Source organism: Onychostruthus taczanowskii, unplaced genomic scaffold (assembly GCF_017590055.1).
Source record: "Onychostruthus taczanowskii isolate IOZ18803 unplaced genomic scaffold, ASM1759005v1 scaffold4, whole genome shotgun sequence".
Classification (NCBI taxonomy): Eukaryota; Metazoa; Chordata; class Aves; order Passeriformes; family Passeridae; genus Onychostruthus; species Onychostruthus taczanowskii.
This window is the reverse complement of record NW_024501459.1, coordinates 20,065,213-20,089,053: the sequence shown is the minus strand read 5'-3', so window position 1 is coordinate 20,089,053 and position 23,841 is coordinate 20,065,213. Positions and strand designations below refer to the sequence as shown.

The window sequence follows — 23,841 nt, the reverse complement described above, 5'->3', positions numbered from 1 at the left end:
TTTGATCTCCAAACCAGTGTACATTTAGCTAGTTCATTAGTAACAGAAATGTTGAGAAGTTCTTGAAACAAAGTTCAAAGCTTATTGCAAGGTTCAGGACTATCCAAATGTTGGAATTTTCAGTCTTTAGGGTTGAGGCTCAGAGGGCCACAAAGCCTACAGGTCCAGGGACACTTTCTGGGGTTGCAAAAGGCATGTGAAATGGAAATAGCAGTGCATCAACACTGCTCCCTTCACACCTTTCTCAGCTGGTCCACCCATAGTGCAGGGCACCTCAGCTGCAAGCCACCATTGGGATTAGGGTTCAGAGAACCCCAAAACCTTTCTGCTGTAGTCAAAAATCATGTTAACCAATGGGTGACGAACACAAAGTAGCAGGAATGAATATTTATTCAATACTTTAAGCAACAGATTGCATATTTTTGTCAGCAAAACTACAAAAGAACACACAAAAAAGAAAGATAAAAATAATAAAGGTACAGTGAAGACACCTGCTGCAACATTGCTCTTCACAATCTCAGAATCTCTCTGTTTTAATGTTCCATGAAATTACATGGGGCTTCACTAGGAAAAGAAAGGGGGAAATTAAAGAATTTCTGTTGTTCAAAGTAAAGAAGTAGAGAAATTCCTCACACCTAATCTGACTCTGCAGTGTATCACTACTTGTACGTGGGTTCTGGTTAATCCACAGAGCAGAACTAATCCTAGAAGAAGAGAAAGCAAATAAAGTAATGACCCTAACTAGCACGACTTTTCCAGCCTGTAAATTTGAGTTGCTGTGATAGCTATTGTGCCACAGAGTAAATGTGCTTGTCATAATACTAATATATTAAGACCAAAAAAACCCAAAAAACCCCATATAAGCTCAAGAAGAACACTAAGAGAAGCTGACAATTAATTTCAAGCTGAAAGTTTAACCTGTTTGCTTTCACTGAAAGATCCTAAGTTACATCAGTAAGTGCAAATAGCATTTGTCTTAAACACAGGCTTTCTGCATTCTGTGTTTTACTAAACTGTTTTCTTATGAAGTTGAGCTTTGGTTTTGTTCAAATTAAACCTATATGGTTGAAGGCCTCATTTAAAACATGGAAAGCAAAGACTGCCTGGTGAAAGTGTACAGAAACAGAACAAGACACTAGTGAGTCCAGCTGCCATGAGTGCCAAGCTGTTGAGTACAGCTTTGAAAATCTCCCTCCAGAATCAATATGATTATCTCCATCACAATCATAATTTTGCAGAAATCAAGGATCAATATATATTTTTCTCCATTTGCTAATAAAAACCTGCAAAGGCCTATTTAAAATTATATACTTTTACAGAAATTTTTAGGTAACTCCAAAAGACATGTTTTACATATAATGCAACAAATGCTAATAATTTGATAACAGTGACCAAACACTACACACTAAAAAGCAAATACACGTCCATTAGTTTAAACACTACTATATTGTGTCCATGCTTAAAGCAATGTTTACAGTTGTATAAATGGAAGTAATTTCAATTTGGATTTAGTCAAAGAAATGAAGAACATGCACACTTTTCTAAAGTTGTTTATGTTGCCACAGTCAAACACCACCTATAATGCAAAGGGACAAAAAGACCCAGTGATGATGATTGTTAGCATCCCAGAGCAAGATTTTTATCAAATGATTATAATTATTTTAATAGAGAGAAGCTAGAATTTAATACATTAATTAAAAAAACCCTTAATCTCTGCGTTGTTATGCTTGCCTTCCACAGGGGAAAGACATGTTCCCCAAATGCAAATTTTCATCACCAGAATACCATTAGACTATTGGTTCCTCTCAAATACATACATTGAAGACTCTTTTTACAGAGCAAATACATAAAAATAAATATTGACACATATATACATATATATCTACAACCTACACACAATTAAAAACCTTTCAGGAGCCAAATGCACACTTGCAAAACAGAATGGCATGGTATATATTCAAAGGACTGCAACAAATACTCAGTCAAACTGGGATTATAAACCTTACCTAAAAATAACCTGAATGAAAAATTTTTACACTCTGGCCAATATTTATTTTACTTTGACATCCTCCCTTTACTTTTACATCCTCGCTTTAGAAGTAACAGGCATCTGATAGTTAAAAAAAAAAAAAAAAGGATGATTTTTCTTGCTTTAAGGCCCATCATTGCAAAATAATTGTGCATGCTTATTAGTTGAATAGTTTCCATTTCCCACTCCTAAAAGAGAAAGAAAAAAAGAAGAAAAACTGGTTGGTCTCATGAGTCCTGGGTAGTCTAACCTTAGCCTTAGCTATTATCAGATTTGGCAGAAAAGGCAAAGAAAAACACAACCTTTTTTTTAAATGCAGCCACTGAAATTAGAAAGCATTGAGTGAAGAAGAGAATATTTCCCCTGTCACATATTCCTTTCAGGGTCAAAAAGCACACAAGTGAGATTTTAAATAAGGAACTCATTCCAGGTAAGTAGAGTCAAGCTGTTCCCAGGCTGACAGACTGCCATTACATCCCACCACTGCCAGCAGGGTTCACTGCTGTGACTCCAAAGGTGGCTCTAGGTTTGGAAAAATAGGTGTAGTAGAGAAGACAACAATAACTACTTCATAATTAGATTTTTGTGCTGTGTATCGAGAGCCCAAGGCTTTTGTGGAATTAGATGAGGCACCTGGAGTGTCTTTACCACTGTCTATTTTAGCAAATGGAGTGGCCAAACATTCACTCCTTGAAACAGTAGAAGAGCAACCACACTTTTCCCTATCTCAACGAATTTAAAACACAATGCAAATATAAAGAAAAAGAGAATGATCCAAAAAAAGCAGCAAAAGGCAAGGAAAAATGCTATTCCTGATGGGGACATGTATTCAACACTTACAAATTTATTTTTTGCTGCAAAAATGATGCTCTACACCCAAAACTGGGGGACAGATGATCTTGCCCACATGTAAATATAATGAGGGCTGGAGCCAAGGACCAAGACACAGCTTGTAGAACTCAGGGAGGTGAAACCAAAAGAGGTCTGGCTGGGGAGGACTGACACAAGCCATGGGCAAAGCAGTGATCCTGCCCATTTCCCACATTGCCCACAGATGCAGGAGAGCTGGCTCAGCAGGCAGGAGCTCTCATACCTGTTAAATTATTACACTGTTTCTTAGCACTCTCTTACCTCAGGCTCCAGGAACCACAGGCAGTCCCTTCCCCCTTGCTCTCTAATTAGAAACAAAGTCATTACTCGGGTTAAGGGATAGTGAAATTGTCATTGGGGTGAGTATACTGAGTGAAAAAGTTTTTAATCTGAGATAATGTTCTCAAAAACAGTGGACTCAAAAACATTATACCCTTAACAAATTTCCTGGCAGCTATTTGTCTGACCAAAAGAGAGAAGCTGCATGGAAAAGATACAGAAAGCAAAAGACATTTTTAACTGTGTGATGATCCCTTCTTCCCCTCAAGCATCCTGAAATAAAAGACATAAATGCTGATCACTTGGAGGCTTCAACAGCATCTAGTGGATGTGCTTTTAATGATAACTGCACAAGAACATCTGCCCTAAAATCTAGCCAGCAGTGTTGGTGGACAAGAAAAGTACCCATAGTAATTAGGAACTATAGGAAGAAGCAGGCAGACTAATTAAGTTTTCTCAATGCTTCCCATTTAGCATATCTTAGGGATTTAAAATTAAAGATGTGTATAATTTGGGCTGTTTTCAAGATTGGGATGTTTAAAACTTGTTGATTAGTTTTAGCTGCACAATGAAATCTGTTTCTTAGTTGAAGTCAGAAGGGCTAAAATTGTTCAGGCCAAGAAAACAAGCTGCTGCAGTAGGATGTTGAAGCTCTGACATGATCAGCCTGTGATCCTCACACTGCAACTCAGCAAAAGACTGAGAGCTGCCCTGTCCAACCCAATCTCTTTCATGTTTTCGGTAGTTCCAAGCTCGAGAGAAATGGTGGCTGGAGCACTAATACCAATTTCAAGGTTGGCAGTGGCAATTTTGTGCAAATATCTGAGGAACCTCCCTAGTCCTGCATGGGGAAAAACCCCACCCCTAGAACTAATCAAGGTTTTGCCAAAACAAGGAATTTTGGCCACTAGTGATCATCTATTTCTGCAACCTTTGAACATGACAACAAAAGAAGGGACCAGCATCGACTGCGTGAATGCACAGAGCAGCCCACAAGACTGTGCCTCTTTCTCCAGCAGCTGCTACAGATAAAAGGGTTTGGGTCAGGCTGCAAGATGCACCAATCAATGCCTGGGTGCAACAAAAATCACCATCACAACTGCCCAGCCTTCAGCAGTATTTGTCTACAGACTCCCTTCAGTGATACCTATAGCACACACAGCAGCCCTTAATTCTGCTCTGCAATATGAATGAAAAGACAATTGGTTAACCACTGTCTTTTATTATTTTTTAAAATATGTTTCAAATGCATATAGCTTATCTCAGAGTCTCTGTAATTTGGAAATGAATGGCTGCTGCTGCAATGTATTATCTGCCCACAGATTCAGTCAGCACTTTTAAAGCACAGAAAAGAAATAATGCACAAGGCGTCAAAAACAGTAATTGGTATCATTAACACTTCCTGCTTGTCTCTGGCTTAAATCTGAAAATCAACTAAAAGATGCTTTTGTTTAGGAGTAGCTATCCTAGAAAGCTGAAAGTCCAAGAACTTCCACAGCTTCATGCCTGTCACTTCACTTTCCCTCTTACCCTTTTCCTTTCCCATCTGCCATACATTACCTTTCTGCTGGGCCAAGCAGGAAGCTGCAGGCACCTCGCTGTAGCACAGGAACATAGGATTTAAATTACACAAAGGCTCAAAGGAAACACTTCATCATAATTTACATGTAACTCTTTAACTAATTCATCTAACACTTTAACTAACTCACAGAACATCCCTGCATCTAAAAGGGTACTGACTGTAACATCTATTGTCAGCCTGGTTCCCCAGATTACTTAGCAGTGCTTAGTCTCTCTGCAGACTAGCACTACACAGAACAGAAAACCAGATGAACTGGGGAAAACCTCAAAGATTCAGTCAGCCTATTTCCCTCTGGTAGAAGCCAATGTTTTGAGAAAAAAATGGGAGAAAGGGGTCTTATTCTTCAGCACACCTGTGCAGCCATTAACAGATTAAGGACTTCCTGAGTAGGAGCTTGCCTTCATATCTCTGTGGTGGACAGCCTTTGCTGCACCTTTCTCCCATGCAGTATTCCATCCTCATTAAATGTGTGTTGGATCTTGATATTCAAAACCTCTTGGGGTGCTGGTTTCCTCCATTCAATTATATCCTGTCCAGAGAAGTGTGTCTTAAAGCTGGTTAGTGCTGATGCTCTGATTCTCTGGTTATATTACAAAAGGTGAATAGTTAGTCTCTATCACGTAATAGTGCTGCTTATATATCTCTCTCATATAGTTTTCTCTTTTTTTTTTTTCCCCCAGATATTATAATCATTTAGTTGGTGGATTCTACCTTAAATTAAATGGTCAATCTGATAAAACCTGGAACTAGCCTGATTCCTGTCTGCATCAAAGTCCAGACAGCAGCTTGTATAGGATAAAGATGGGTTTCCTTTGATTAAACGAATCATTTATAACCCATATTATCTTGCTGCAGTAATACATGATGCAAAAACTGCAGCTTCCTGGAATTCATACGAGAGGCAGACCATGAAAGGCAGAACTAAGAAACACAGGGCTTTCCATTCTGTAGCAAATGACACAATTCTGTTTTTCTCTTTTCCCAACTCAAATGAAAAAAGGCACACAAAACTTTTTCATAAAGTAAAATAAACCAGCAAAAACAAATACTCCAATCATATGTATTTTCTTGACTCAATATATACATGAAATAAAATCTTTAAAAAATCATATTTATCATCACTATATTTTATCTAAATGCTTATTCTTAGTGAAATAGTCATAATTCTGTTATTTTCTATTCTAATTTCATCAAAATAGATCTTGTTTATATAAATGAACACATCTTAGTATCTTTTTTCCTGAACAAAAAAGCTAATCTACTGAGAGAAACTACTTCTGCAATGCATTCTCTCTATGAAGAAGCCCCAAAACACACACCTAGGATCAATGCCTTGAATGTCAGGCACCAAAGCACTGTGATCTCCAGATGTTACCAGAATAGAGGATGGTCCAGAAACTTGGTGTACATAACAGCTTCCTTTGAACTAACTTTCTGATCCTATAAAATATGTATAAAAGTTCAAAGTTATGTTAATCACTAAGGCCACCAGAAGTGAAATAGGAAATTATGTATACTGCAAGGTTGATCCAAATGGCATGAAAAATATATTCAGAGAGTAAAAAATGGAAGAATCTTTACATTGGGGCATCATATGGGTCTGAGACTATTTTCTATTTTATTATAGACCAAAGCAATGGAGTAGAGTCTTCCTTCACTATGAGATGGCACAAATCAGGGACATATGGCAGGGGCACTGAGAGCATGATGAGAATTTTTTCAGTGATGCTCACCAGTGAGATACTTGAAAAGACAACTCAGGATAATGATCAAGACGTGCAAGCATAAACTACTACACCAAGGAAGGAAAAAATCAACTTCACATAAAAACCTGCTGCAAGTGGAAAGAACTAACCATGTCTTTAGGTTCACAATGAAAAGAAATGAGAGTTAAAGCTCTTAAATTGCAGCAGGAATAGGGTAGATAGGAGAAAAACTTTAAGCACTAAGAATAGCACTGGGACAGGCCATCTGGTCTGTAATGTTTCCATTACAGCAAGTCTTCAAGTTCAGCTCAAACAAATGTGAAAGAAATGACAGAGACATTGGCAAGACCATGCTGGAATTAAGAATATTTAGAGGTTTTCTAGAAACCTCCTTGCCAGCTCTGTGGTTCTTTGAAATCTCATCTGTTTGTGTGGCTTTCTGAAATAGCTATTGAACAGACTAGAGATCATCTTTTTTTGGTGATTGGCTTGACCCATGGATCCAGCCAAGTTTGGCCTGTGAGGCAGAGGGAAATTCAGGATCACTATTCCAAGTGAACCCTGCAAATAGCAAGTAGACACCAAATTTCTGGAGGAACTTCGTTCTATTTTATGAACAAGAGCTTTACATCAGAAAAATGTCCCACTCCTAAATATTTCACATGAACTGCAATTCATATGTGTGTGGAAAACAGTGCTAAAAGTTATTCCTCTAGGAGTTATCCATTAAGGAATGTAAAGCAAAAAAAATCTTCAAAATCACTTCTGTGTCTACCCAGTGACAGTTTTGAATTTTCTTTCTTTACATATCTCTGATCAGAGATGGACAACCGATCACTGTCCTTTCTCAGCCAGCTCCCATCAACTCCCATTGTGCTTTGGGTGTTGTTGCTATGGGTTTGGATTTGGGGGGACGACCCTTGTTTAGGCAAAACCACACTACTTTAGAATTCTTCATAATAACCTTTGTCCTCAGAGAATTTAAGTTTTTCTGTCTCCTCTATGTAATTAACAACTCTAAGTTGTTTTCAGTATCTTTCAGGAGGTGAGGTGCTTGTGCACATCCCCAAAGGAATTTGGGATAGCTGTAAAATGCCAATGCTCTAAACTCCCATGTCTTTGCTTGTAGGACAGAGTATCTACCCATTGAGAAATCAAGCTGTTCAATTTCTTTCTCCTCCACAATGCCACATTAATGGTTTTCAACTGCTTCCAATTTTAAATCCATAAACATTTTCTAACACACAGATTATCCCAACTGACAACAATTGGATAATCAAGTGCCCTGACAACAAACTTGTGCTCTTAGTAGGAGATGATGTTGTACATTTTTAGGAGTAATCCACAATCCCTCAGGAGTATGGAGAGCAGAGTCTGAAAATCCCTAGCTTTCTTTACTTTAGCTTTCTTTAAAAACAACAGCAACAACTATAAAAATTCTTCTGTCCCAGAAGGTCATTGCTTGTGTTTAACATAATTAATAGAACTGAACTGCAAAAGGAGAAGTGCCTATTTTCTTTGGTAGATTTCCAAGGCCTCACATGGCAATTGAGACAGAGCTCTGTCACGGGCACTGAAAACAGCTGAGAGCTGTGAACAGACTGGCCCTGATGTATAGTAAATCTTAATTAGGTTTTCTGCCTCTTTGCATGGGGAATTCCAATGAACTGTTTCTCTTGTTGAGATTCATGCTTTGTCCTTGCAGACAGATTTGTTTATGTGCTCCTAAAATACATATATAGGAAGCTTACGCTTCCACCTAGGCTGCTCTTTTCTTTACACTCTACAACATTTGCTCAGGTGAAGCTCTAGTACTAAATAGCTGCAAGGTCTGATGATTCCAGCAGAAGATGGATCAGCTTAATTAGGAAAGTAATGATGACTCCTTCCTCTTTATTGCACCCTATACAGAAGGTAACTCACAAGCAGCCCTTGGGTAACTGTTATCATTAGGGAAACTGAGGAACTATAAATTGTTCAGTGATTATGGCAGATGATGTCAGAGACAGAACAGTAACCCTGTACCTTCTCTCCTATGCAGCCCATGATCCTTTCTTGAGGATTTGCCAATACAAAATACAAATGTGTATATTCAGTTTCTTTCACACTTAAGTATTTTTCTGTGGTCTGAATTGACCATGTCTGAATTGACTGAAATTGTTGCATTAAAACACGTATAATATCACTGGAAAGGGATTTCTGGTAAAAATAAATTGGTATTCAATAAATTCTGCTCTTCAGAAATTCAATAGCACTGTAGGCCCAATCTGTAGAATGAGTATTGAAGACAAACACTTAGAAAGGTTCCAGTTCTGTGGCTTATAAATGTTAACAATGTCCTGGAAAGGCTGCCACTGGAATAATTTTGAACCTGCTCTTTTGAGGAAGATGTCTTTATAAATTATTTCTGAGTTTTGTACTCGTTCAAAGTTCAGTTTGGACTACTATCAAAAGCATTCTTCAAAGGCCTCAGACATTTACACCAAAAATGTCACCTGCAAATGAAAGTGTGTGGTGTTTGCTGCTTCAGGAAGGAACAAGTTTTCTGATTAATATCTAAAACTCTGTCACTAAAAAGTATTCAGATCCTGAATCAAAATCATACTTGGTTCACATCTCCAGTGTGCTCTGCACAGTCAGCTGAGATGTTTCTACAGCCTCCTTTCCATGTAAACTTGTGGACCTTTGGGGAGAAAACTGCTGTTAAAGTGCTATGGTATTTGCTATATTAGCTATAATAAGCAATGAAAGAATACTAAGAAAGTAATTTCTGTAGCCTAAAATTAAAAACTCTCAGGTCTGTGCATGGCAGCATAATTGGAAAGACAGGGGAAGAGGTACTGCTCATGGTATAGGAAAATGAAGTTAGGGATTACTTAACCAAATAGGGCAAATAAAAACCAGTGTTGCTGGATGCATTGCTTGGGGGAGCTGGCCAGTGCCACTGGGAAGTTGCTATCTATCATCTAGGAAAAGTTGTGGCAATTAGGGGAAGACCCCGATGATTGAAAAAACGCAAATGTTGTAAAAAAGGCCTGTTGTAAAATCTAAATCAGCAGGATCCAGAAGCATGTCTAGAGGCAGCCACTAAGTTGATTGGAGGGATGGAGCACCTCTCCTACAAGGAAAGGCTGAAAGAATTGGGATTGTTCAGCCTGAAAAAGAGAAACCTTTGGGATGACATAATTGTGGCCTTCCAATACCTGAAAGTAGCCTACAAGAAAGATGGAGTGGAACTTTTTACTAGAGCATGTAGTGACAGGATAAGGGGGAACATTTTCAAAGTGAAATAGAGTAAGTTTAGATTAGATGTTAGGAAGAAATTCTTTACTGTGAGGCACTGGCACAGGCAGCCCAGAGAAGTTGTGGATGCCCCCATGCCTCGAAGTGTCCAAGTGCTCTGAGCAACGTGACCGAGTGAGAAATGTCCCTGACCATGGCATAAGGGTTGAAACTAGACGATCGTTAAGGTTCCTTTCAACACAAACAATTCTATAATCCTGTGATGATTCTATGAACTACAAACTAGAAAAACAGTCTACAGGAAAATTATGGACTGGAGGTGTGGAATAGAAGTGGGTGGAAAGCAGTCTGGATGGCTGGGCCCAAAGGGTCTCCATCAACAGTTTGAGGTGGCTGGTTAGGAGTGCTGTGACCTGCCAGGTCAGCACCCTTTGCATCCTCAGCAATGATCCAGATGACAGGGGTGTCCTGTGTCTTGCTAAAATCTGTGAAAGTAATAGCTGTGTATGCTGGAAGGCAGAGTTGCTGTTCAGAGAGCTCAAAATCCAGAAGTGGCCTGACATGGACTTCAGAAAACTCATCAAAGACAAAACCAAAGTCCTGCATTGGAAGAGGACAACCCATGGCCACAGAACTGGTGGGAGGTGCACCAGCATGTTGTATTCCATTTTATGTAAATGGTATGCCCTGTCTCACCCCTCCGAAATGTATGGTATATTCTAAGCCTGTGGTCCTGCCCTGAACCATCCTGTATCTGTCATCCCATTGGCCCAATGTGATTCTGCGCCCACTTCAATTCCCCTCTTAAGCTGTGCTATGACATCAGTCTTGGGCTTAGCCCTTGCTCTCTCTCAGCTTCTTCCCCCCTCTTGCCCCTTCCCTCCCCTAGGCTCCCCCTCCTTCCCCCTTCCCCCCCTTTTCCTTCAGTAACCATGCTGTTCCCAGGGTTGGGACCCCAAATAAACCCTCATCTGATCAGCACCCTCAGAAGCCGTGTGGAGTCTCCTTGCCTGCCTGCTGCTGCCAGCCAGCTCACAGCCTGTGGGGCCCTCTGGGGATATCCCGGGGGTGCCCCCACCCCAAAACGAACCGCAACACCAGAAGTTCTGCAGAACAGGAGCTGCTGCACAAGAGACACCAGCAAAACCTTGTGGCAATGAGGTAATGTAGGGGCCTCTTTGGAAACAGGCCAGCCAACGGGTCCAAGGAAGTGATATTTTCTAAATATTATACTGTTTGTAACTTCAGAACAAGAAAAGGTCTGAATAAACTGGCCAGAGGAGACATAATCACCCTGGCTGGCTGATCAGCTTGTTCTCATAATTCTTTATCAATCTAGTATAGCAATTACATCAGCTGTGTTCTGCTGTAGTTTTAAACTTGACTCCAAACCAATGGAAACTCTAAATAGTTGAGGATGAAGCAAGCCCTGAAGAATCCTATTAGAAACACTCATCATATGACTTCATATAGGAAAGTACTTGGAGAGCTGCAAGCCAGACCTTAATACATTTAACCTCTGTCCCTCCCATCAAGAGGAGTATACATGTGGTCTTCCTGGAATGCTACTAAATGCTTTATTTTTATTCAGCTTTTAATACTGATGCCATTACAATTTGTTTTCCAGGAATGAAATCTATGAATCCACAGATATTTCTGCTGTTGTTACTAACAAACATTCTAGGTCATTATAAGCTTGGTGAGAAATCTCACAGCATTTCCATAATATCAATGTGTCTTACTTTTCATACAGTGACATTTCTAAACATAAAAAAATAAATAAATTGTGGAGAGAATCTGAATTCACTTCCTCACTTTTTTCCATTGGCAAACATCTCCAAATTCCTTACAGAACTCTGACTAAACTCTTTTTTTATTATTATGTTTTCTTTCTGTGTACTTAATTATTTGCATGAACTTCACCGAAGCCAAGGACAGTTCTAGGAATAAGTCTTGACTAACTTGTACTTCTGAAATGCCTATTTAACATGTTAACACTGAGCTCTGTGTGTTAATGTAGAACACTTGTTTTTTAGGATCAACAAATAGCAAATATTTCCATCTGATAGAGAATATTCCCACCCACAGAAACAGAATTCAGCTTTCCTAAGCAGCAAACAATAGAGAATTAAGATGTCTCTCAGAGGAACAGTGAGAATAAAAACAACCACACCCCACATCCGAATGAGATCCTCAGTTGGCTATTTTCAGTTTCTTTTCTGAGACAAAGTATATTCTGATACTAAAAAGGTGAGCTGGAGAAGCAAATTTATTGACATTTTTTGAGATGTTTAGGAATTGCATATGCTTCCAGGAAGAACCTGTTTATCAAAAGGGTCACTTATGCCAATCCATCTCATGTAAGTTTTTGAAGAGTAAGCATCTAAAAGTAAAGAAGAAATAAAAACTTAGTGATACTAAAAGGAAGAAGAGTGATAAAATAAGAGAAATAAGTCTACTAGCCAAAAAGTGCAAGAACCATTACAATTTTTGATTTCATTTTAAACACCCCAATTTAAACTTTCATTACTAGATTAATGAGCTTATATAATATTAGTATCAGGTTGAAAGTACTTGAACAGTTTTACTTCTAGGATCCTAAAAGCCAATCAGAATGTCAGTGTTTCAAACTAATTTATTAGTACAAGATTATTTTAAAGCTGTCTTGCCTAAGTTTATTAAAAAAAATATTTAAGAGCCATGGAATACCAGCTACATAACCTGTGTGCTGTAATTCATTTACTTGTGACCACCAAAAAAACTTGCAAATAAAAAGCATCACAGATACTGAAGAGAATACCTAGAAATAAAATAAGAAATTCAGCAATGTGTTTAGAAGTTCAGCAATGTATGATACCATTTTGCAAATACTTTTGGTTTCACAGTTCAAATTTCCTCTGGGATCAGCAAGTTAATGATAGTTCTATTTTTGTAACGGTAATTAGGATTATATTAATGTTGTACAAATGAAACACAAGAGTTTACAATATTCAAAAGCTAGTCTGAAATGGGTGAGGCTTAAATGAGAAAGAAGCATTTCATTATGAAAATGCTTGCAATATTTACTAGTAGATTTACAGTTATTTTAAGGCCAGCAAAACCCATTACCATCACACCTTCTGAGTAACACATGGCAGAGAATTTCATTTCCTATCTACTGCATCATGCCCATCTCTCCTGCTTGAATTACCCTGTACTTTTTGAAGGACACCTAAGTCTTGTTTTACACATTCAAAATGACAGAGAATTCACCAAGTCTGCAACGTTCTTCTGGAGCTCGCTAACATTATTGGAAGAAGGGGTTTGCTTTCATCCACTTTGACTTGTTTTGACTCAAATAGCCTGAATTGCTAATGAGAAATATAATACAAAGGCCCTCTTAAAACTACCAGGAAAATTTGCATTCAGGCACTGTGCCTAATTGCCCGACTCCATCCCTCTCTCCAGCAGTATTATCCCAGATGCATTTTTGCATGGTCTGTGTCTAGTCTATGTGAAACAAAAATACCCTTGCAAATCTGATGCTTCCTGTTAATGATTAGAAGTAGACAATGCTCCATTGTGCCAAAACAGGACTAGCCCAAGCAGAGCAAAGGCGGAAGAAATTGTATGTAAAGTATTGTCAAATTTGTCTGGTGGTCTAATAGCACAATTTATAAGAAAACGTCAAAAGTAACAGACTATTCCTTTCATTAAATGATTATTCTCAAAGACTTTATTAACTTATTAAAAACAGAGAAGGTCATATGAAAGGCTAATATAACTGAGATACTATGTTAAACTATGTGCCTTTTAAGGAATTGACCTTCATAAAAAGTTGCAACATATTAAATTTATTTAATTACTCCAGAGTAATTTCTAATTTCAAAAGCCTATTTATTGGAACAATGATAAATTAGAGAACAGATGAATTATTTTACAGATTAATACACACCGTTCTTTCTGCAATCAAGATTTTAAATGGGTCTAATAGCCTTAGCACTTACAGTAGGTTCCTAAAGTGCCAAGCAATTATAATTGTTCTCTTAGCATACTGGTTTAATTTAATACCACCCAAGTTGCAAATGATTTGGCTTTTGCAGTGGAACACACTCATTCACCATGATGATAAATATTAATTTATGAATGATAAAATAAGATATTTAAAAGGAAAAGAGTGCCTTAGAAAAAGCAATTACATATTGCTAATTATGAGACAACAGTTCTGGTATATCTCAGACTTATTGAGATCAAGACTGAGGCAGAACATGTATGTACACCATAAGCCCTTTAGCCCTCATTTCCACGTACAAATAGTAGTTTGTGTTGGCACTGTGCTCAACAGACGCCCAAAGCAGTGGGAACTCAGCAAATATAAAAATGTGGCACCTATGGAGTACCTAAAATTACCTAGGTACTTATAATAATGTCCCTAAAGTTCAGTTCTGAGAGTAGTGTTCAGGAGTTTTGCCCAGGTTTTTGCAAATGAGGAGACATTTGCCTTGAGTTTGTCACTTTGTCAAACACCTGGAGCCCTACATGTGATTTCCTGTGCTAAACATCTCAAATTGCAAGTGACACAAATGCTGCCTAGTAAAGTGATGAAGTTTAATGTCTACAGTTCAGAGATTTTTTTTCTTTCCCCCTCTCTCATCTTGTAGGAAGGTTTTGTCAAGTGCAACAGTCCTTACCCCTGCAGCATCAAGTCCAAGGCTTTTCAGCATTGACTATGAAGCCCTAGACTGTACATCTGATATTTCTTCTGGGTTTATTCTTTTGGAAATAAAAAGAAGTTTAGAAACTGGATCCAAAGAGCCTGCCCAAGCCTGTGGCAGTATGAAACAGGTAAACTGACAGGCAGCATTTCAAGCATCACAGTGGACAATCACTTCCAAACAGTGACACAGCCAAGAATGAACACTTATAATTAGGGAAAGAGAGTTTGCTCACTTCTTCATGTCCAGCTGAAAACCTCAAGTCCAGGAGTTTTCCTGCTACGCTGCTTTCTCAGACATGTCCCTGGCTGACAGCGAGCAGAGGAGCAGGATTGCACCTGAGTCTGGTTCTACAGGGATGACGGGGACAGGGGTAGAGAGAGCAGCATGCTCCAGAAAAGGGGTAGATTTAACTTCTTACATAATACAAAAGGAAATAATCCAAGTCAAAATCTGGTGTCTTAGGCCAAAATACAGCATATTTTAGATGAAGGTAATAAAACAGCACTATGAACATGTAAAAAAATAAGAGAAATTATATTATGGTCTTTGTTTGCCACATCTGAATGACTAATAGATTGGGTTAGCAATGAATTTTTGATTTCTGAAGAAACATTAAAATTAAATGGACTACTGGTTTATTAATTTCTGAAAGAACAATTTTTCCTTTTATGCAGTGTCACAAAAAATCAAAGGTAGATTTAACTTTTTACGTAATACAAAAGGAAATAATCCGAGTCAAAATCTGGTGTCTCAGGCCAAAATACAGCACATTTTAGATGAAGGTAATAAAATAGCACTATGAACATGTAAAAAATAAGAGAAATTATATTATGGTCTTTGTTTGCCACATCTGAATGACTAATAGATTGGGTTAGCAATGAATTTTTGATTTCTGAAGAAACATTAAAATTAAATGGACTACTGGTTTATTAATTTCTGAAAGAACAATTTTTCCTTTTATGCAGTGTCACAAAAAATCAAGTCACTGTGGAGACAGAGAAACACAAACAATCATCAAGGTTCAAAGTGACAGTGTAAAAGGAGTTTCACCTTTAGGCCACTGGTTGATTTTTAAAAGAGGAATTGAAATATGCCTTTGGGGAGTTGTTTGATGTCCTGGGTCAGCTTGATCTCGAATACAACTTCGTTCCTAACAGACAAGTGTTCCCATCATAAGCACTGCAGCAACAGATAACCACCCTGACAAGCAGAAAGGAGCATCCTTGAACCAGTTTTTCTGGAAATAATGTGTCACAACAGCCATTCCTCTGCAAAAATACAAAAGCACCTGTTTTCATCTCCCCAAACACCTAAAGCTGAACTAGTGTTTATTGGATTCCATAATAAAAATAAAAACACTTCATCCTCCCTTCTCAGATTCTTGCAGGGAAGGCTGATCCAGACCCAGGGCTGTTACCTTAGGAACTGCTCTAAATCACATTCAAAGCATTTTGGTCATCATCAAGTATCTGTGATAATCAGATACTTCACTTTTTCAACAAGAATATCCTAGCACTGGTTTAGCAGGGCTTGCTTAATCATTTTTAACCCTTTCAGACACTGAGGAAACTTGTTGTGAAAAAGTATGTTAACAAACCAAATAAAGAAAGCCAACCAACATATATTCCCACCTATATCTGCAAATTCTAGCCAAACTTCATTTGGGATTTAGTGTTGCAAAGGAACAGCTTTATATGCCACTATCTGGATACATCCCTAATAAAAACAATATGGAATTGAACACTTTAAAAGAAAGATGAGGAAGATAATTGCATAATTATTAAATGAGCAGTCTTAGAATCAATGGTCATCTCAAACTGTAAAATGACATAATAAAATACAACACCACAAACCCTCCCTTTTCCTCTGATTTATGCTTCATGAAAAAGCAAAACAAATGTTACACAAGTATTTTCAGTAGCTGAAAACTGGCTATCAGTACAAAACCAGAACTACAGACATTCCTCACTGCTGGGCTGAACTGTTCTCAAAACAATCCAATGTAAAGGCCACTGACAAATATTCCTAGCATTCTGCAGCCAGAAAGAACTAGGGTGCTGTGTTTGGTGCAGATCACATTGCTTGTGCTTTAGAGGTGTATTTAGGCTTCAGTCTATGGTTTACTAAGGACTCTGAACTCATGGCCTCTCTCATCCTAAAATCTCAGAATAATCACTGCTGTTTAGTAGCATTTCATTGCACGTCCATCAAAAATAAACACACTCAAAATAGCAGAGATTAAGAAGCTACAGTCTCTTTGCCTATCTCAGCTATGAACAGTTCTGAAAAACACATGTAGTGTTGCCCTCTGCATACCTTTCAGACCAAAAGATGTAGGAGAAGAAGAATATTAATAGCATCTAATAAGGTGAATCCTGGAATCCATTTCACACTGAAAAGGGGAAAACTCAAGAGAAATTATATCAGAAACCATTCTTAAGGTTCAAGAAGTACACCATATTTTCTGTCCCTGTTGCAGAAACAAAGCCACCAAGTATATTTTCAAGAAAATATTTAAATAAAATTGATGAAGTGTCAACACTTGACTGCTTGTTTAAATTGAATATAATTATAAAAGCTGTTACAGAGTGTTCAATTTGTTTCAATGTTATTATATATCATAAAGGCTCATTCAAGCAGGGAGAATACTGCAGACAAGGCATGAAGATTAGAAGATGTCTTAGACTTCTCCCTGTAACAGCATGAAATACAATCTAAAGCAGCCAAAATTCTTTTAGTGGAGCTAATTTCTTTTCATTGGGGCTTTATGAAGAAAAGAATCAGTGTTCCTTTATGCTGCAAGAACACTTTGCTATTTGATTAACAGGAAGTTAAATGAACCAAAGCTACAGAAAGAAAAAAAAATCCACCATCAATTAATGTGACAAATTCTTAATAGGAAAACAAATCAGATTTATTTAAAAACTGAGGTCTTAGTTCTGGTGTATTTGTGTTTTCCCAAGGTTGAGCTTATATTCCCAAGGTTTATATTTTTCATAGTTTATGCTTTCTGAGGAGTATAGATGTCCATGGGAGAGGGCTTTCTCCTGCATTGTTCCTGCTGAGTAGCCCAAAGACTAATCAAGAGGACCATGGCAAGCTGTAGCTGCTTATGCTCCAGGTGCACCACAGCTGATGAGAAGTGGTGTGCAAGAGCTCAATGCCTGCTGCCATCACAAGCACCACTCACATTATCAACTGAAAATAAGGCGTTTGAATGTTAAATTTTTCTCTCTTCTTCCATAATCTGTCACATTCAGATGGGAAGCACAAGGCAAGTCCCCAAGGACCCCCTGGAATGCTGCCAGCACCTTACCTAGGAAATAATTCTGATACTCTTGCACTTTCTAAACATAGGCTGAGTGGTGAGTTCTTATATTGCACCTACAACACAGATATGCTGGTCTGAAATTCTGGACCAGACATATTTTCACAGGCACTTCCAGGCTGTGGAGGATGATGCATGGCCACAGCCTCTCAGTAGTGCTTACAGTCTCTCAAATCAAGTCAGCACCACTGTCACAGCTGCATGACATGGTACTGAACCGATTCCACCTCACCCAGAGAACAGGACAGAAGCTGAATTCCTAACTGTTTAATAATATCCATTCATCCATACTTCTTGCCCAGTACAGATATTTTGGTTTCAAAATTAAACAGTCATACATTTATCAAAGCAGTCAACTTTATGGTATCTCTGTACACCCTAAGTGAGTGAGAAGCAAGGGGTTCTGACCATAAATACAAATAATATATTCCATGATTCACTCTCTTCCACAAGGTAAAAAACAGCAGTTAATTAAATATTAAAAGATTCTAAGCATATAGTAGCAAATAGTAAAACTAGCATGAGAAATGTGCCTGCCTACTTCAGCCATAAAACACAGGAGAAAACCTTAAAATTTACAACTGATCATAACTTTTTTAATACCGCTGTTATGAAACTTTTCTTTCTACTATTATTCAAGTGGAAATTCGCTAAGGCTTCACTCAGGCTGTCCTCCAGTTGGGATTCTTGTGCTCTGAAAGCCTCTGTCTTAGTGTGGGGGTGTCCTGTATGGGGGTGCTGTCAGTGGTGGATCTCTTCCACAGCTTACAAGTTTCTTTACCAACAAGCTGCTCCTCACTTGGAGCCGCATATAATCCTCGAAATAAACCCGTAAACTACTTCAAACTTTTCAGAATTTTACCCCTTTATCACACCTTAATGACTCATAGCTTTTTAAATGTCACACCTCAAAAACATTGTTTCTCCAGCATATAAAACAGAGAGAAGAAGCCCTGAATTTCAAAGTAAAACTAATAATCTGAAAATATTTCTTCTGTGTTGGAGAATTCCCCTCTGCCTTGGTTTACTATTTATAAACCACCAGTCTGGGATTAATTATTATAAATCCTTAAAGCCGAAAAGAAGATTTTAAGCATTTTATTCTACGTATAATCTACACCATTATTAAACTGCAGCTCAAATGCACTTTATGTCCTATTTCTGCTGGTCACCTTTTAACATTTATGCATTTTACCTATGGTAAATTTTACTCCCTGGGAGAAAGAATTTCTTAGTACTCTGAAAACATGGGACCACCCATCTGACGTGGCAGGGCTCAGTGGGAGCAGTGTCCCCTGCCAGGCTCCAGGGACACTCACCAGGCACCCCATCTCTCATCCAGTAAGAGATGTCTGTTCCATCTGCAGTGTCGTAAACATCCGTAACATTGATGTGCTGCAGCAGAGTCATGATCTCCCTCACGATGTCCCGGGCTTCAGCACTGCCAGAAAAACCCAGTCCAGATGGCTGGAAGGTGCCCTCATCAGACTCCATAACGATATCAAAGTTGGAGATATTTTCCTAAACATGTAAGAAAAGAAGGTGTTATGCTGTGGTTGTTATTTTAGCTGGCATCATATACTGGGATCTAGGTGTCATTGTGAGCATACCACAACAAATTTGTTGTCAGAAGCAGAGAAATGCTTCCTGTGAAAATGTGTATGTAATCATAAATGAAGGGACCTATCTTTCTGTATGGAAATGGCTGAAACAGTTCAAATTATATTCTGATATAATATACCAATATTCTGTAGGACCCACAACATGACTGGTCTGCTGTTCTCAAATACTTGCTTTCAGATCTCTGAAGTGCCACCTAGAAAGGTAAGCCATCACCACCATATTGCAGTTTTCATTTACAGCTCTCCCTTTCTTCTCAGACTTGAGACTCTGAAATTCTGTTGCAGTGGAGAGAGTGTGAAGTCCTTTGGCTTTAAAATTAGAGGCATCCAAAGCCTTCATAGACTGTGAGGAAGTCTATTTAAAAGCCAGCTGCTGCCTGTTCAGAAACACATTATTTTCAATATAGCATATAGTCAATTCTGTTATCAATTGGAGGATTGAAATGCCAAAGTCTTCCCCCAGACGTGAAGAAATAATATCTATTTTAAGGAAAATTTGTGCTTCCAAGGTAAATCCTCACAAGAAACATGAAAGGTAAGATTTTGTGTACAAGTAGCATAATAACATTTGCTTTTAGTGTGTACTTGGAAGAATCTTTTAAGCTAAAAGAACACATATTAGCAATTTATTTACTTACCATATTTGCTTAGATTGCTCAAAGGTCTAATTGGAATTAAATACATAGGGATTTTACATGACTGACGATCTCATTATAAAATGAGATCTGGGGAGGCACATAACTTTTTAAAAAGAGTTTATGGTCATGTCAGTCAGAAAACAAGGTATACTTCAGGCCTCCTTGAATGTGACTAAGAGAACCCACTGCAGGTTTTACTCCTACGTCCAGATCTCATGCCCGAATTTTATGGATGCCATAGGTTATTTATTACAAGAAAATCACTACAAGGGATATGTGATAGCAGCAACTAACAGACCCATGTCACTACCAGCATATATAAGCCTACAATTCAGTAAATAATTCTTTTAGATTTTTCTATATATAAACCAAAATACGTACTACAGGTGGCTGTGAATAATTCACACAAGTTTTCAGATGTCCTTTATAGAATTTGCCAAGAACTGTTTAAGACTTTTTTCTTTTGAGTGAAACAATTCTAACAGAGCAAAACTATTTACTTTTAACTTAGAAATATATCTAGTAGTTAAAAATTTTAATATAAAATCTTTGCATGATAAAGAAACTGTAGATGTTATAATACCTTAAGATAACCAATTTACCTACCCACTTAACTACTGGACATCAATGTGCAAATAACCAATCTTGCCACCTTATTGGCAATTGCCATCTTTAGACAGTGAAAAACATCTTCAGTTTGTGAAAGATTAAATGTAAATAATTAGGTTACATGTGGTGTCTAGGCCTGTCCTCAAATGCTGTCTGGAGGTTATGAGCTTCAACATGAATCATGATTTACAGACTGTCTGAGTATAGTGGGAGAGAAGCAGGCCAAGAAAAGCACACTGCAGGCTAAAAGGGACCAGTGATGCTCCAATGCCATAGATATAATAAAAAGAATGTCTCAAAATGTAAATCTTCTTTATCATATGCCCAAGGAGGAAGCACACATTTCAGTGTGCTTCTGAATTGCCAGTGAAAGCTAACTTAAATATAGTGAGCCCTACACAAATATGATGCTGTGGTACTCAGCTTCTTTGGTTGAGTTTCCAAAGCAAGACTTCTGTCTGTTTTTAGAGCAGCTGAAATGAGGAAAGCAATAAGGCCAGGGGAAGGGCAGTGAAGTGAGGAGAAGAGTGAGCATGGGAACAACATGGACACCTAAAAGAAATCTCTCTTATCACTCAAAACAACAGAATCCCTAAGTTCAAGAACTTCATAAACTGCTGCTATTTCAGAATTGCAGTGCTCTTCAGTTGTGTTTTCTCACATAAATATTTGCATGTGTTTCTAATATGAAACTGAGTAAAAAAACCCACCCACAATACGTTACACCATATTGTTGTTCTGTAAGAAAGCTCTTCAGTTCTGAGAACGTGCTGGAGAGGCATGAAAACAGGATATCCTAGGGAGAGAAACTGACTTCACCGGGGAGCAAAAAAGAAACAGGTCACAGCTACTTGAAATACTACGTGTCCTTGAGAAAGCTTTTTCCATATCTGGTCCACTAGAAGATAGGATTACTTATAAAACGACTTACCATCAAATTTGAAAGTCTTAAAAAAAGTTAGATTGGTTTCCCTAGCCCCACTTTTGTACATTTACATTGGCATTTCTACTTACACAGAGAGAAATACATGCTGGAAAACATGCTTAAAATATACTGCTTAAAATAGTGAAGATGCTTTGTCATCATTTGCCATCTATGATGCAGGCATAATTGCCACCAACAAAGTCAGGTGAGACCATACATCCCCCCCTAATTCAAAGAAGCAAACAAACCAGAAAGATTTAAAAAAATAATTGCAGGCTCAGCTGCTTCCTTCAGTCATTCTCCTAGTGAATGTACCATCTAAATAAGCATTCTAAACTCAGCATGTAATTTTTTTCAGAAAGTAATCTCATCTGCTGCATCTTGATATTGTGCCACTTCTCTTGGTATGCACTAGAAAATTAAAATTTCTCTGTGTAACCTGCTGCCTAATTCTCTGAATATCAAAAGAGACTTTTATCCTTTGCCTTCTTATGACTCTTGCAAAGGAGGTCATCTGTCTTTATTATGTCATCTTTAGCTCTTCAATTGAATTTTTAAATGAAACATTACAATAAATACTGCATGGGAAAATTGGCTTTCTATAGCTTGCTATTCTCATTGAATACACAATTAGGCACAATCCTTACCAATAGTTCTCCTATTTTAAGTTTTTTATTTTAATTCATTATATTTCTGTTTTCTCTATAAACAATCTACTTTTTGTCTCTGCCAAGCAGAACTAAAAATATAGATACTTGTCATCCTTAAGGCAAAAACCTGATAACATGAAATCACAGAATCACAGAATGGACAAGGTTAGAAGGGAGCACGTGGATCATCTGGTCCAACCTCCTTGCTCAAGCAGGGCCATCCCACAGCACATGGCGCAGGATCGTGTCCACATGGTTCTTGAATATCTCCAGTGAAGGAGACTCCACAGCCTCTTGGCAATCTGTTCCACTACACCTGCACAAGTAAAGAAGTTCCCCCACCATGTTCAGGTGGGACTTCCTGTGCATCAGTTTCTGCCCACTGCCTCTTGTTCTATTGCTTGGCACCACTGTGAAGAGCCTGGTCCATCCTCTTGACAGCCTCCCTTCAGATACTTACAGACATTTATGAGATCCTCTCTCAGTTGTCTTCTCACCTTATCTTTTTCACCCTCTGTGTGCTCCAGGAGCTTCACACCTCTTGTACTGTGGAGCCCAGAACTGGATGCTGTGTTCCAGCTGTAGCCTCACCAGGTCTGCATAGAGGGGCAGGATCACCTCCCAAAATCTGCTTCCAGTGCTCATCCTAGTGCACCCCAGGATATCTTTGGCCTTCTTAGAGCACAGCTAGCTCATGGACAGCTTGCTGTCTATTACTCAGGTCCGTCTCCATGAAGCTGTTTTCCAGCAGGTTGGTTCCCATCCTGTACTGGTGCAGGTTGTTCCTCCCCAGGTGCAGGATCCTGCATTCACCTCTGTTGATTTTCAGATGGCTCCTCTCTGCCCATCTCTGCAGCCTGCCAAGGTCATTCTCAAGGGCTGCACAGCACTCTGGGGTATCGGCCGCTCCTCCCAGCTTTGTGTTGTCAGGGAACTTGCTGAGGAGGCCTCTGCCCCTTCACCCACGTTATTGGTGAGAAGTTAATACTGGGCCCAGCACCGATCCTTGGGGGACACCACCAGTGACAGGCCTCTAACTAGACCCTGTGCCACTGATTACTGTCCCACCCTCTGGGGTCGGTCATTTAGCCTGTAATTACAGTAAACTCCTTCCATTAAGAAAACAGATCCCTGTAATATATACAACTGGTACTTCTGTTGGTAGGAAAGATCTTTCTTCTAGGCTAGCCACTGGCAATCCCAAGCAGGTACACCTTACAGTAGTCACTTATTCAGTCACATTCCCAATTGTCAATTCTTACCAGATGTTAAAATAGACTGTATCTCATGACTAATCCATTGAGTCATGGATGGCAATCCCTCTTACTCAGCTTAAGCAGGAACATACCTGAAAGTTTAATGCAGGGAACAACTAGCCTTCAGTACTTTGCGGCTGTTTAAAATAGAGTATTACTTATCCAACAGCTCATTTACTGGTTTTCTTTTTTGTTCCACTGAAAAGAATCACCATTTTACAGGAAAAATACCTAAGTCTACAATGACAAAGGACTTGACTAATGGTTCATTTGTTCCAGTGATAAACGACATCGTTAATCTGACACTGTGTTTTCAGCTTTCTGTTATTGATTTACACTTAACTTTAAGAAACAACAATGCTTGTATTCCAGTATTTGTCCCAGAGCAGTCAGGAAACAAGTATAGC

At 38.5% G+C, this 23,841-nt stretch overlaps 1 protein-coding gene across 4 annotated transcripts in view; it reads right to left on the bottom strand.

Moving 5' to 3' along the window:
- The window catches only part of CPQ (carboxypeptidase Q), a 147,377-nt gene that overhangs the window by 9,907 nt on the left and 113,629 nt on the right, over window positions 1-23,841 (bottom strand). Inside the window, exons 7-9 of one of the 4 annotated variants that reach the window (XR_005953279.1) lie at window positions 21,314-21,399; window positions 19,054-19,255; window positions 11,972-12,092 (exon numbers count right to left, since the gene is read on the bottom strand). Coding sequence is in view for 2 of the 4 variants with exons in the window: in XM_041413022.1 (XP_041268956.1) it covers window positions 12,001-12,092; window positions 19,054-19,255 (294 nt within the window). In the remaining 2 variants the exon portion in view is untranslated. Of the gene's footprint in view, window positions 1-11,971; window positions 12,093-19,053; window positions 19,256-21,313; window positions 21,400-23,841 lie in introns of those variants that run through there. The other 3 variants (XR_005953278.1, XM_041413022.1, XM_041413021.1) reach the window with 3 other exon arrangements.